Here is a 15,315-nt window from a genome sequence, read left to right as displayed (position 1 = left end):
TCACAATGGCCCTAAAATTGTCTAAGTGAGTCTGTAAAGGAATGCCACTCTTACCTTACCTAACCTAACCGTGGGGGACGCCCTGCCTCAAAATCCACCCATCCACCCACCCGGACATGTTTGCCGATTGGGACAATGTCCATATCAAATGTAAGGCACTTAAGAGTAGAATACAAATTGGTATAACAATTCGACCTGATGTGTCGGAGGGCTCACCCACCCCAAAAATGATATGTTCACCGATTGGGAAAATATGGGTATGAAATGAAAGGTAATTGGAAGTAAAATACGAAACATTGAGGCCGCCCAACCCAAAACTAATATGTAGTCCGATCGGGACAGTATGGGATTCAAACGAAAGGTTCTTGAGATAGAAAGCGAAACTTATATAAAATTTTGGGACTATGCCACGGTTTGTCGCCCCAAAATCTTGCACCAACCGGGACAATTGGGGACTCAAACAAAAAGTATTTGAGAGTAGAATATGAAAATTATATAAAAATTTGGATCCGGGGAGTTTTGTTTCCCGGGGAGTTGCCTTCTCCCAAAATGGACATGTATACGGACAAACGGGACAATATGGGATGAAAGTTATTTGAGAGTTAATTACAAATATAATTTATTTTCAAATTTGGAGCATGTCAAAAAGGAGCCGCAAACACTTAAGGTTGTATCAAAGCACACCGGGCCATCTGCTAACTCATACAAGTCCTAAAAATAGGAACTAATATGAAATTTCTCATTCTTGCCAGTGCAGGACAGGCGCACAGCAGATTTTTTGTGTTTCTCTTCTCAACGTCGTCACAGTTTCTGCAGGAATCGTAACTTGCACCTTTAGTCTATCAGACTGTCTTTTTTAATGCCTTTTCTAAGAGGATTAGCTCATATATCAATAGATGCATTCCTTCAGATTGTAGTTCGCCCGGAATTTATGCTCTGCGGCCTTCGTTGAAAGATTTGCGAAAATCATGGCTGGTTATTTAATTCAGAGGGCAGTCCTAACAAAGAAAACACTTCAAATTTGGGTAAAAATTTTCTTATATACAAGCATATTCTTCTTTTAGCTCGATACTGTGATTTTCAATAGCTTCAGTGGCCTGCGTGTAGTAAGCTTCCCCCTATTCATACACTCAGTGAGCTAACCCCCCTTGCTGAGAGGCCAAATTGCCTTCATAATACTGGCGACATTTGTGAGGTTCTGCACCATTTGGTATGGCAGTCATGTAAAAATTTCTCCACAAAGAGGTGTCGCACTTCGGCACGCCGTTCAAAATCGGCTTTAAAATGGATGTCCCTCATCATTGAACTTAAACTTGAATCGAACATCATTCACTTATATGTGAGAAGTTTGCCCCTGTTCCTGAATGGAATGTTCAAAAATGCAGTCAAAGAACATAAGCGGAATTTGTGAATGAACGCCTGAGGCAACGTAACTTTAGTACCGGTGTAGGCAAGCTGTGGTCCACTGTTAAGTCACTCTCGAACCCCGGAAGTAGGGATGACAGGACCGCAGTCACTTTTGATGACGTTAATATGACTGATCCGAAGAGATACCATAGGTTGTCGAATCCGTTAGTCTCCAAGCCAAAGGACAACCATCACAATTAACCGTAGACGAAGTTACGAATGTCATCAATGGGGCCAAGTCATCCAAGGCGTTGGGCACCGACGGAATCTCTACACTGATGCTAAAGAATGTGGATCTCCCTGAAGTCGAGTATTTTACAACTGTCCTCAACCTGTCTTCAAAGACTCTTATGGTGCCCGATGTCTGGAAGATGGGCGGAGTAATGCCGCTACTAAAACCTGGAAAGGACTCGAGTAAGGGGGATTCGTACATACCCATCTCCCGTCTCTCACCAGTAACCAAGATGCTTGATGGACTACTCCTTCCGAGCCTCGTTGAAAAATTTCCATTCGCCGAACATCACACAGAAAAAATAACTCTATGGAAAACCCAACTACAAAATTTGTAACCCAGGCTCGAATCCCACGGCCGTTCAAAAAAATTTTTTGTTTTATTTTCTTTAAGCTTATTTAAGAAAATTTCACATGTCATAGCAATTTGCGGTAGGGTCAAAAGTAGAAACAAGGTCCCCAAGTCACTTGCCGGTAGCACTTGGGGTGCCGACAAAAAAATCTTGTTGACCACGTACAATGCAATTGGCCGGTCTGTGGTAAATTATGCAGCGCCAGTGTTGACTTGTCTACTATGTGACATGCACTGAAATAATAATCAGATCTGTCAGAATACCATTCTTTGAACTACGACGGGCTGTCTTTCAGTTTTCATGTGGACCACCTCCATCAGGAGACAAAGATCCTACCCATGCAAAGACATAACTACATGCAATACCTTCTGGGCTGTTATGGCAGAGACCATCCAAACATCATCTTGTGGATGGGTATTCACCGCCCAGAAGCCTTTAATAAGATCTATATCATCTAGAGCGTGAGGTCCAGCGCTAGAAGAGAGAACCTCTAGATCAAGCGGCATATCAAGCGGGTCTAGGCAACATTCATGCAGACATGGTAACAGATGCGGTGAATAGCTACCGGGTGAATGTGATCTTTGGAGAACGACCGCCTCCCATTGCACCTGAAGAAATTGATCCCCCCAGCAAACCAGAGAGGTTCTGGCTGAATTACGATCCGGCATATGCAGCCGCCTCAATTCCTACAGAGCAAGGATTAATGATAACGTGCAGAATGTATGTACCGATTGTGACCAGGAGCCACACGACACCTATTTAACTGCCCAGCCAGACCCACTCGTCTCAGAACCAGATCCCTCTGGACGCACCCCAACTTAGTCACAGAGTTCCTGGATCTGAACACTCGACAGAGTCAAGCAGACAAAAGATAGAATACAACAAACTGCTACAACAACCTAGATTTTGGGAGTTAATCAAAAATATGATATAGAAATTAGGAGACAAGTGTTAGGGTCCCCGATACTCTCATAACGCTTGTTAAAGGCACAATAAGTCAATTAAGCAGACTGATATTGCCCCTTACATTCCCCAAACGATTCGCATAACGCAAATTCGACAGTCGGATAGATATGATTAGAGCAACTTGCAAGTGAATACTCTTATTTTATCGTGACTTGTTTCATCAAGTGAGAACTTCTGAGAAAGATACTAAATCGGTCGTGGGGGTATTACGGCACTCCCGGAGTGGAAAATGTATAGAAAAAAGTACAAAATTACTGACTTTCCCCGTCAGTGGGACGACGAAAATGGTAGAGGTTATTACTGAAAGGAAAGAAAAAGGAGATCAGTATCTCTTTCGGTTCCATAACGGGACACTTAGAACTACGAGCGCACTTATGCAGAAAGATGATGAGACGTTGAACCATTTCCTGTGTCATTGCCCGACTTTCACGGCTAACAGGCACCAGCGCTTAGGTTGGGACACAATACCAGTACTATAGATAGTTCTCTTCTACCGATACTTTACTACTTTTGTTGCCCTAGAGGGCCAGTTCTATTTTGATTGATCTGCTTGCCAAATATGTGTGCAAAATTTCACAACAATCGGTATAGATTTTGGACATAACTCACATGTATATCTTTCACCCGATAAGTTCTTTTAAGGCTGTAAAAGACACAGTTTTGATCCTAGTATGTGTGCTAAATTTCATCATCGGTCCAGATTTAGATAAAGCTTCCATATATATCTTTCGTACGATATGGATTTAAGGCTGTAGTAGCCACAATTTAAGTCCTATCGTCAGAAAATCTTACAAGGTTCTATTCAATATTTCAAAAGGTATTCAAAATTAAAGTGTGAGTAGATTTCAACATAGATTTTATGTATTCCTAGCTTTACCGGGCCCGCTCCGCTGAGCCTTAGTTTACTTTAATTTAATTTAATTACTTTCATTTAAGCCCCACATTGTTATGGTCTGTAAATATGCCCGATTTAGGGGTGTGTTGGGGAGTGGGGTGGTCCCCCAAACACTAAGCCCTGAAAATATATCAGCTACGTGCTCTATTCTCCTATATTTGAACCCCATATTGCCATTGGCCTCAAAATTGGATATCAAACTCGTTTTCAAATCTCAAATACCAAACATGGCCGGTTTATGTTTGTGTGAGGGTGTTTTGGGGAATGGAGCGGTCATTCAGTGACTTGGCATTGAAAATATATACCAGATTCGCGTTCTACTCCAAAATACCTCTTTTTGAGCCTCATATTGCAATGGTCACCAAATACTTCCTATTTGGAAGTATTTCCGAACATTGATATCAGATTCGTTCTTTACTTTCAAAGACCTTTTGTCTTCTTTGGGGTATGTTCTCAGGAATGGGCGGCCCTCCAAACACTTGGCCCACATCTGGATATCAGATTCGTATTCTACACTCAAATACCTTTGATTTAAGCCCCATATTGCCATGGTCAGTAAATAAGTCCTGTTTGGGGGGTGTTTTGGGAGAGGACATCAGATTCGTATTTTACTCGCAAATACCTTTCATTTGAGGCCCATATTGCCATGATCGGAAAATATGTCCGATTTAGGGGTGTTTTGGGTCTTGGGGGGGGGTGTCCTCCAAAAACTTGGTCCGACAATTGAATATCAGATACGTTTTCTAATCTTAAATACCTTTCATTTGAGTCCCATATTGTCGTGATTGGTGCATATATATATTTTTTAGGTTTTGGGGTGGGGCGCCCCCCCTAGGTACCCCATCCGAAATTTGAATACAAAATTTTTGTTTGTAGGTTACTATAAGAGAGCACACAAAACTTTGCTTAAATCGCACCACTCATACCCGAGATCAGGTGTTTTTGAAAATTAGGGTAAGGGGGAGGGCCCGCTCCCCCTTCAGATATCAAAAAATGTAGTACCCTATTTTCACCACGGGATCATTATGCACCATCAGTGAATATATGTAAGATAAGTAGTATGTACGTAGACACGGTGAAGTAGGGTATTATGTAGTCAGCTCCACCCGACTTTTGTTTTTCCTTACTGGTTTCAAAAGGCACAGTTCCTCACAAATGTCGCCAGGAGGGGATAACAAAAATAAAAATTTTTTCTAATTTTCTCGCCAGTATTCGAACGCAGGCGTTTAGCGTTAGGAGTTTAGGCAGACACGCTATCCTCTGCGCTACGGTGATCTGCTTTGACTCACCTGAAATTTTGTACGTGTTTTTTTATCACTTTCAGCTTGCATTCCAAGTACGCTCCAAATCGGTCCATAACCTGCCATAAGCCGATCTCCCGATTTGACTTCTTGAGCTTCTAAAAAGCGTAATTAGGTCGATTAAGATAAAATTTTTCACGTAGTGTTTTATAATATCTTCGAACTTTGTTTATTTTGACTTCCACGATATAAGCCCATACTATGGTAAAGGGTTTAATAAGATATCTTAAGCAAGATTAAGACAGGGTTTTCTATACCATTTCAACAATCTATTGCAAAGTACTAAACATTTTACCAGTGGCAACACTATCGCCGTTCTGTAATCACGCTACAAACGAATGCCTCCAACACTTTGGCAAACTCCTCCAACCCCTTAGTTGTAAGCCAGGCCATAGTCATCAGGCCGCGACTGCGCACTGAGCAAAGTGTGATGTATACAAGCATTTGCCTCACTTACACAACTCAGTGTGTAATAAATCGGAATACTATTTACAAATTATAGATTATATACAAAAACAACTACAATGTAATGCCAACAAGTGAGTGGTCATTGAGGAAGCCAACAATAATAAAATCAAAACAATGAACAACAAAAATTCAGAAACAAATGAAACTTCCATCAGAAGTTGGTAGTAGGCAATTACATTGGCCATTAATTGATTTAAGCCTATGAAGAGCTATAATCAATGCCGCGTGCTGGTGGTGCTGCCTATCTGTATGTCTGTCTATCTATCTGTCGCTCGATTGACTTCAATTCAAATGTCTTCATTATAGCTATGAGCCTATTCGCTAAGCCCCTAGCCAGAGGGTATTATGGTTCCGCTTATAGTTCGTTTCGTAAATATTCGTGGAATCTTTGTTACAAAACAATCACTTTTCTGTAAGTTGAACTAAATGAAGGAGCCCTCATAAATGCTCAATAGCCAATGGCCAATTAACAATAATGACTTTGATTGACTGATTGGGAGAATATTGAATTTATTACCTTTGTTGTGAATGCATTTTGGATATAGGTAAAATTTATAGGAAGACTAAAAGTCACAAAGTAGATTTAAGTCTATTCCGTATATAGAATGTGTAAGTTTTTGGGAAAAAACCAGCTTAAAAGTTAGTAGCCCCCGTAGCGCAGAGGTTAGCATGCCCGCCTATGACGATAAACGCCTAAGTACGAATCCTGGCGAACGAATCCATCATAACATTGTCCGCGGTGGTTATCCCCTCCTCGACATTTGTGAGGTACTTCTTCTTTCTTATAAACAACAATTAAGAGCGTGCTAAGTTTGGCCGGGCCGAATCTTATATACCCTCCACCATTGATCGCATTTATCGAATTCTATACGCGGTATCTCTTTTTAGACAAACATAGAATATTGAATAAGAACTGTTCTGCTATTGGAGCTATATCAAGTTATAGTCCGATTTGAACCATAAATGAATGCTGAACATTGTATAGAAGTCATTGTGTAATATTTCAGTTCATTTGGATAAGAATTGCGCCTTGTAGGGGCTCAATAAGCAAAATCGGGAGATAGGTTTATATGGGAGCTGTATCAAGCTATTGATCGATTCAGACCACATTAGACACGTATGTTGAAGGTCATGAGAGATGCCGTTGTACAAAATTTCAGCCAAATCGGATGAGAATTGCGCTCTCTAGAGATTCAAGAAGTCAAGATCCCAGATCGGTTTATATGGCAGCTATATCAGGTTCTATACCAATTTACGCCATACTTAGCACAGTTATTGGAAGTCATAAAAAAACACGTCATGCAAAATTTCAGCCAAATCGGATGAGAATTGCGCGCTCCATAGGCTCAAGAAGTCAAGATCCAATATCGGTTTATATGTCAGCTATATCAAATTATGCACCGATTTGCGCCATGCTTAGCACAGCTATTGGAAGTCATAACAGAATACCTCGTGCTAAATTTCAGCCAAATCGGATGAGAATTACGCGCTCTATTGGCTCAAGAAGTCAAGATCCAAGATCGGTTTATATGACAGCTATACCAGATTATGAACCGATTTGAGTCATACTAAGCGCAGTTGTTGGAAGTGATACCAAACACCACGTGCAAAATTTCTGTCAAATCGGATAAGAATTGCGCCCTCTAGAAGCTCAAGTAGTCAAGACCCAAGATCGGTTTATATGGCAGCTATATCAAAACATGGACCGATTTGCAATACCAACCGACCTACACTAATAAAAAGTATTTGTGCAAAATTTCAAGCGCCTTGCTTTACTCCTTCGAAAGTTAGCGTGCTTTCGACAGACAGACGGACAGACATAGCTAGATCGACTTGAAATGACATGACGATCAAGAATATATATACTTTATGGGGTCTCAGACGCATATTTCGAGGTGTTACAAACAGAATGACGAAATTTGTATACCCCCATCCTATGGTGAAGGGTATAAAAATCAATTTGTGTTTGTTTGTTTGTGTGTTCCTTATAGACTCAAAAATGGCTGAACCAATTTTCTTGAAATTTTCACAGATGGTGCATAATGACTACATTTTTTGATATCTGAAGGGGGGGCGGACCCTCCCCCCTACCCTAATTTTCAGAAACGCCAGATCTCAGTAATGGGTGATGCGATTTAAGCGAAATTTCGCGTGCTCTCTTATAGTAACCTAAAAATTAAAAATTTGGTATCCAAATTTCGGACGGGGTATCTAAGGGGAAAGACTCACCCCCCAAAACCTACCAAATATATATATAGACCAATCATGACAATATGGGACTCAAATGAAAGGTATTAAAGAGTAGAAAACGTATTTGATATCCAATCCAAACACGGCTGAACCGATTTTGTTGAAATTTTCACAGATGATGCATAATGACTACATTTTTTGATATCTGAAGGGGGGGCGGACCCTCCCCCCTACCCTAATTTTCAGAAACGCCAGATCTCAGTAATGGGTGATGCGATTTAAGCGAAACTTCGCGTGCTCTCTTATAGTAACCTAAAAATAAAAAAATTGGTATCCAAGTTTCGGACGGGGTACCTAGGGGGAAAGCCCCACCCCCAAAACCTACCAAATATATATATAGACCAATCATGACAATATGGGACTCAAATGAAAGGTATTAAAGAGTAGAAAATGTATCTGATATCCAATTGTCGGACTAAGTGTTTTGGGGACCACCCCAACCCCCTAAACACCCTTAATTCGGATACATTTACCGACCTTGGCAATATGGGACTCAAATGAGAGGTATTTGCGAGTAGAATACGAATTTGGTATCCAAATGTGGGACCAAGAGTCTGGGGGTGCACCACTTCCGCAAAACACCCCCCAAACAGGACTTATTTACTGATCATGGCAATATGGGTGTTTAAGCGTAAAATACAGACCTGATGTCCAAATGTGGGACCAAGTGTATGGGGGTCCACCCCTTCCGCAAAACACCCCCCAAACAGGACAAATTTACTACAATAGCAATATGGGGCTCAAATTAAAGGTCTTTGGGTGTAAAGCACGAATCTGATATTAATATTCGGGAAAAAGTGTGTATGGAGCCACCCCACCCCCATAACACCACCCATATATGACGTATTTGCTGACCATTCCAGTATGGGGCTGTAATAAGCAGTATTATAGAGTAGAATACGAATCTGATATATATTTTCAGGGCCAAGTCACCAAAACACCCACCAAAACGGTCATGTTTGGCGGCTGTGAAAAAATGGGGCTGAAATGAAAGGTATTTGGGAGTAGACCATGAATTTGATATCAATATTCGGGACAAACCGTCCAGGTGGCGTCTCACCATCATAACAACCCTCAAATAGGACAGTGGACAGTCAAGACAGTGGAGCTCGATATTCATAGTTCTTAGGACCCATATCCCAAACCGGACATATTTGCTGGCTTTTGCAATAAGGGATTTGAATGAAAGGTATTTGACAGTAGAAAACTAATTTGATATCCAATTTTGAGGCCAATGGCAATATGGGGTTCAAATAAATGATATATGGATATATGAGAAAAGAGCACGTTGCTGATATATTTTCAGGGCTTAGTGTTTAGAGGACCACCTCACTCCCCAAAACACCCCTTAATCGGGCATATTTAGCGACCATGACAATGTGGGGCGACAATTGAAAGGTAGTGGTGGGTAGATCAAGAATTGATACCCACTTTCGGGACCAATTTTCTTTGGGAAAAGGGGTAGACCATTTTTCCCAAAATACCCCACAAATAGCTATTTTTTACTGACCATCGCAATATGGGGCTCAAATAAAAGTATTTGGTATTTCCCAAAACAGGGACAAATTTTTCGACCATGCCAATATGTGGCTTAAATGAAAGGTATTTGAGATTTGAAAACTAATTTTATAACGAGTTTTGGGGCTATGTGTTTGGGGGGACGCCTCATCCTGTAAACTCCCCTTAAACCAATGATTATGGGTTTAAATAAATGGTATTTGAGAGAAGAGCACGATGCTGATATTTTTTCAGGGTCAAGTGTCTGGGGGAACACTTCAACCCTTAAAACACACCTAAATCAGACATCATGAGAATATCGGGCAGAAATAAAGTCTTTTAAGAATGGAGTACACCTTACATCCAAACTTAAATTCGTTGACCAATAAAGATAATATGGGATTCAGATAAAGGCACTTATATTGTTAAACTGTTAGTCAAGCGATATACTATTTTCGCAGCATGGTATTTAACTAAAAGTTCTTTAATTGTCGAAAATAAATATACAAAGGAAAATTTTGTTCCATATAAAGTAAAAGAAGGCCCGGGTCAGCTAGTGTCTTATAAAAACTTCTCCTCAAAAGAGGTATCGCACTGCGGCACGCAGTTTGGACTCGGCTATAAAAAGGTGGCCCTTATCATTGAGCTTTAACTTGAACTGCACTCATTGATATGCAAGAAGTTTGCCCCTGTTCCTTAATGGAATATTCATGGGCAAATTTGCATTTAGTAGCATTCTAGAATTTAGCAACTAAAAATTTTCTTAAAAATCCTAACAAAATCTTAATCATTTGATCTAATTCAAATAACTTTTTCTTATCTAGTCTAATTATCAGCAAAATCATTCGAGCATAGTTCTAGTGATTCTTTATCACCTTTTAACAATGATTTATATTTTACCTGAAATGAAACTAAGAACCTGTTCGCTCGAGATAATTTCTTGTAGGGGATTATGTTTTTGAGAGCTATGAAGCAATGGAACTAAATCTGGAAATTAATTTGAATATAAACTTCAAATTATGTAGTTTTTGTTATATTTTTACTGGCGCGCAATGCGCGCAAATGCCACACTCAAAACAGGACTTAATAGTAACCAAATGTCATGGTATACCAATAAAACTTTTTGATGTGCGTACTTTGTTAGCTTACTGATGCAACAAATTCATTGTCCATTTAATATGATTTGGTGGATTTTTAATTGGACTTTCACTACATTATGCGCCACCAGGGTCTCCTCATCGTTAATTGAAGTGCGGAAATCTAAGTTTATAAAATAATGTCTGTTTAAGAAACTAAAGAGTTATGTTTGTGTGACCACCTGTGACTGAGCATTTCAAGGCACAAGACGTTGCCTATCCTGGGGCTGAAGAAGCATGACTGCTGCTAGGAGTCCTGACTGGTTACTACAAAGCTTTGACGTCGAGCAAGACGCAGGGAGAGACAAACTTATGAAGACTGAAGAGGAGGATTCCGAGACGGCCGAAAAGCTTTTACGTCACTGCCTCGCAACCACAGCTTTATGGATAAACACCTCTTTCAGTGCCTGGATTACCTCCTCCTCCAGGCACTTAGTCCTCTTGTCATTCTGGGGTTCTGTAGAGGTCAACTGAATTAGTTGACTGACTGAATCATGCTCTATACGGTGATATATTTCTTTTTGGCCCGACTGGTTCCCTAACTTTTTATACCCATCACCCAAGGATGGGGGTATATTTATTTTGTCATTCCGTTTGCAACACATCGCAATATCCATTTCCGATCCTTTAAAGTATATATATATATATATATATATATATATATATATATATATATATATATATATATATATATATATATATATATATATTCTTGATCAGCACAAAAATCTAATATGATCTAGCCATGTCCGTCCGTCTGTCTGTTGAAATCACGCTACAGTCTTTAAAAATAGAGATATTGAGCTGAAACTTTGCACAGATTACGTTTTTTTCCATAAGCAGGTTAAGTTCGAAGATGGGCTATATCGGACTATATCTTGATATAGCCCCCATATAGACCGATCCACCGATTTAGGGTCTTAGGCCCATAAAAGCCACATTTATTATCCGATTTTGCTGAAATTCGGGACAGTGAGTTGGGTTAGACCCTTCGATATCCTTCTTCAATTAAGCCCAGATTGGTCCAGATTTGGATTTAGCTGCCATATATACCGATCTCTCGATTTAAGATCTTGCGCCCATAAAAGCCACATTTATTATCCGATTTAGCCAAAATTTGGGACAGTGAGTAAAGTTAAGCCCCTCGACATCCTTCTTCAATTTGATACCTAAATTCCACAAATGACTGGCGATGATGCCCTAACAACATTGGTCCAACATTTGGATATGAAATTCGTATTCTACTCTCAAATACCTTTATTTGGCCCCCATATTGGAATGGTCAGTAAAAAAATGCTGTTTGTGGGTTATTTTGGGAAAGGGGTAGACCCCCAGAAAATGGGTCCCGAAAGTGGTATCAATTCTTGTTCTACCCCTCAATTCCTTTCATTTAAGCTCTACATTGGCATGGTCGGTAAATATGCCCGATTTAGGGCATACACTAAGCCCGGAAAATATATCAGCAACGTGCTCTATTCTCATATAACTATATATCATTTATTTAAACCCCATATTGCCATTGGCCTCAAAACTGAAATCAAATTCGTTTTCTAATCTCATTTAAACTCCTTATTGCAAAAGTCAGCAAATATGTCCGGTTTGGGGCATTGGCCCTAAAAACTATAAATATTTAGTTCCACACTCTTTAAGACCCGAATTGTCTTTGTCAGCAAATACGTCCTATTTGGGGGTTGTTATGGTGGTGAGACGTTCCCTAGACAGTTGGTCCGTAATGTTGATATCAGATACGTGGTCTACTCCCAAATACCTGTAATTTGAGCCCCATATTTCTATAGTAGGCAAACATGACCGACTTGGGGGGCGGCTACTCATTGAGTTGGCCTTGAAAATATAAATCGGATTCGTGTTCCACTCTAAAAACCCTTTTATTTGAGCCTCATATTGCAATGGTCAGCAAATACTTACTATTTGGGTGGTGTTGTGGGGGTAAGGTGGCCCCATAGACAATTTTCCCGAATATTGATATCAGATTCGTGCTTTACCCTAAAAGACCTTTCATTTGAGTCCCATATTGCTATGGTCGTAAATTAGTCCCCTCGGGGGGATGTTTTTGGGGAGAGGAGGCCCCCAAACACTTGGTCCCATATATGGATATCTGATTCGAATTCTATACTTAAATACCTTTTATTTAAGCCCCATATTCCTATGGGAAAGGGGTGGACCCCCAGAAACGTGGTCCCACATTTGGATATTAGATTCGTATTCTACTCGCAAATACCTTTCATTGGAGTCCCATATTGCCATGGTCGGTAAATATGTCCGATTTAGGGGTTGGGGTGGTCCCCCTAACACTTGGCCCGACATTTGGATATCAGATACGTTTTCTTATCCTAAATACCTTTCATTTGAGTCCCATATTGTCGTGGTTGGTCTAAAATATGTTTGGTAGGTTTTAGGGTGGGGCGGCCCCCCTAGGTTCCCTATCCGAAATTTGGATACCAAATTTTTATTTTTGGGGTACTATATGAGTGCACACAAAATTTCGCTTAAATCACACCACACCATCTCTGAGAACTGGCGATTCTGAAAATTAGGGTAAGGGGGAGGGTCCGCCCCCCCCCCTTCAGATATTCTGAGTCTATAAAGGAACACACAAACAAACCTACAAACAAACACAAATTGATTTTTATATATAAGATGTGTGTTACTTACTCAATGACGCAGTTAGTATACCTCCTTCTATGGTGTAGGTATAAAAACATAGTCAATTTTTACACAATATTTAATTCAGTAATTTGTTAATTACAACAATTAACTATAGAATTTGACATAACCATCAATTTGAGTCGAAGTCAGGAAAACTTATTTTTGGACATTTTAATTACACACACCTTTCAATATAGGAAACAAGAATATCAACTTGATTTTCCCCCCACTTCTCCATCACACGATAACACAACAAAAATGTCTAAATTAAATCAAAGCTAAATCTAAGCTATCGTTCATCATTAGTTTAGGAGGCCTCTCATGTACGAGTGTGTTGTACACCCCTTTAGCTCCATGGATTAATATATGATTTTTTTTTCTTAGTTTATTTGCTTCGCATTTAGTTACTTACCAAAAGCAGAAATATCAATTTGATGAACCCACAAAAGTGTGCCATGCCTGATGTTTGCCGCCGCTGCTGCTGCTGCTGCTAATGCCTATACCGATGCTGATGATGATGGCAGTAAAACTGCCTATGTTTTGGTTCTGGGTGCTTTTTAAGGTATTCTGGTGTTTTTGTGGCTTATATCTGTGTGGCCACTTCTTGTATTGGCTTCTTTGTAGTTTTTTTCGATTTTTCCTAGTCCCAAAAAATATTTGGAAATTCGTTTTATTATTTAAAACGGTTATTGTTGCAGTTTTCAGTCTAAGGTTTCGATTGGTAGTGTAGTACTGACTTTACCTGTATTTTGTTCTGGTCGTTAGACTTAAAGCTGTGGCTTATTTAGTTATTTAGATTTTCTTTCTTTTTTGTAAAGTTTAAAGAATTTCTGTTTTATTTTTCGTAAATCAGGTATTCTTGTTTCTCATTGACTCGATGGTCTGGCTCAAGTGAATCATAACTGCCTCAATGTTGCAGCTGACGAAAAGGAGGACCAAGAGGCTGCTGTTGTCTGGTATAATGGCATTATTGTGAGGCTACTGGTAATGGCACAGGTTTTTTGTGGTTTACTTGTGGTTTCGTTGACTCTTTGGGGTAGTGCCACCATAGTTCCTTTACCATTTGGCCCAAACTGATGCCGCATTATATGGCAGTGGGTAATTATCGACTGGAGATTGTATTGTTCAACATGAATTGATGCCGCCTTAGTTGCCACTAACGTTGATTGTTACAATCGTGTCGTGCGGTATTAATCCTCAACCTTCATTCTATTGTGTGAGGGTGTTATATGAAAAAACAAAAACCAAAATTAACGCTTTTATTCAGCGTTTTCTTTTTCTCCTCTCTGGACGGTTTTTTGTATTAAGACCTTTTTGGTGTCTTATCACCAAGCACAAACACTGTTACTGGCCGGATAAAATGGTGTTGCTATTTTGTCGTCAGCAGGTGTTGTATAAGACAAATGACATGAAAAGAGAAAAAAATGAAAGATCTATTTTAGGTTTTTGACGTATTTTTAGTTTGTTACAAATACCAAAAGAGTAAAACAAAAGCAATAGCCATATAAATATTTTTGTATTGTGTTAATTTTTTTATAATTGTATAACATGGTCTTTTTTCCTACGGGGCTACACAAAACTTGCAACTCATTTGTCTGACCATTCAAATTTGATACGAAAAATTCCTCTACTCCAAGTTGAAGTTATAGGAGGTGGTACTCTTACCCAAGATTTTTTATTAAACTGTCATTGTTGGCAAATGTCATGAGTTATTTTTATTTTTTTGTAATACTCACTGAAGAGGTGTTTTGAATGAAGTTTTGAAAGATCCACTAAGGGAATAAATTACAAAATTTAAATGAATATTGTATGGGAGAATGAGTTGATATGACTGGCGAAAGCAATAGAACGAACGTAGAGGCTATTCAATGAGACCCTCAGGCCCCCCAGAGTGGGCATGCATTGAGAACCCAGGGGCTTAGATCTGTTTCCGACTGTCACACCAAAATACGGTCCTGCAGGTGGACCGGACCTTATCTTATATACCACTCACCGAGATGATATTTAACTTTATTTTGCCCAAAATACAAGAGCTTGACTTGCATGACATGTGGTTTCAACAAGACGGTGCCACATGCCAAACAGCACGCATAAGAATGGACTTATTGAGAGGCGAGTTCGGTGAGCATTTAAGTTCACGTTCG

General features: G+C 39.7%; 1 protein-coding gene across 2 annotated transcripts in view; it reads right to left on the bottom strand.

Moving 5' to 3' along the window:
- Positions 1-15,315, bottom strand: part of LOC106091832 (serine-rich adhesin for platelets) — a 202,132-nt gene that overhangs the window by 74,151 nt on the left and 112,666 nt on the right. Inside the window, exons 2-3 of one of the 2 annotated variants that reach the window (XM_059363140.1) lie at positions 13,914-14,540; positions 13,584-13,811 (exon numbers count right to left, since the gene is read on the bottom strand). In XM_059363140.1, coding sequence (XP_059219123.1) covers positions 13,584-13,628 — 45 coding nt within the window. In that variant the 5' untranslated portion in view covers positions 13,629-13,811; positions 13,914-14,540. Of the gene's footprint in view, positions 1-13,583; positions 14,541-15,315 lie in introns of both variants that reach the window. The other variant, XM_059363141.1, reaches the window with a different exon arrangement.

This window comes from Stomoxys calcitrans, chromosome 2, assembly GCF_963082655.1.
Source record: "Stomoxys calcitrans chromosome 2, idStoCalc2.1, whole genome shotgun sequence".
Taxonomy (NCBI): domain Eukaryota; kingdom Metazoa; phylum Arthropoda; class Insecta; order Diptera; family Muscidae; genus Stomoxys; species Stomoxys calcitrans.
The sequence above is the reverse complement of the archived record's forward strand: the minus strand, read 5'-3'. Positions and strand labels throughout refer to the sequence as shown.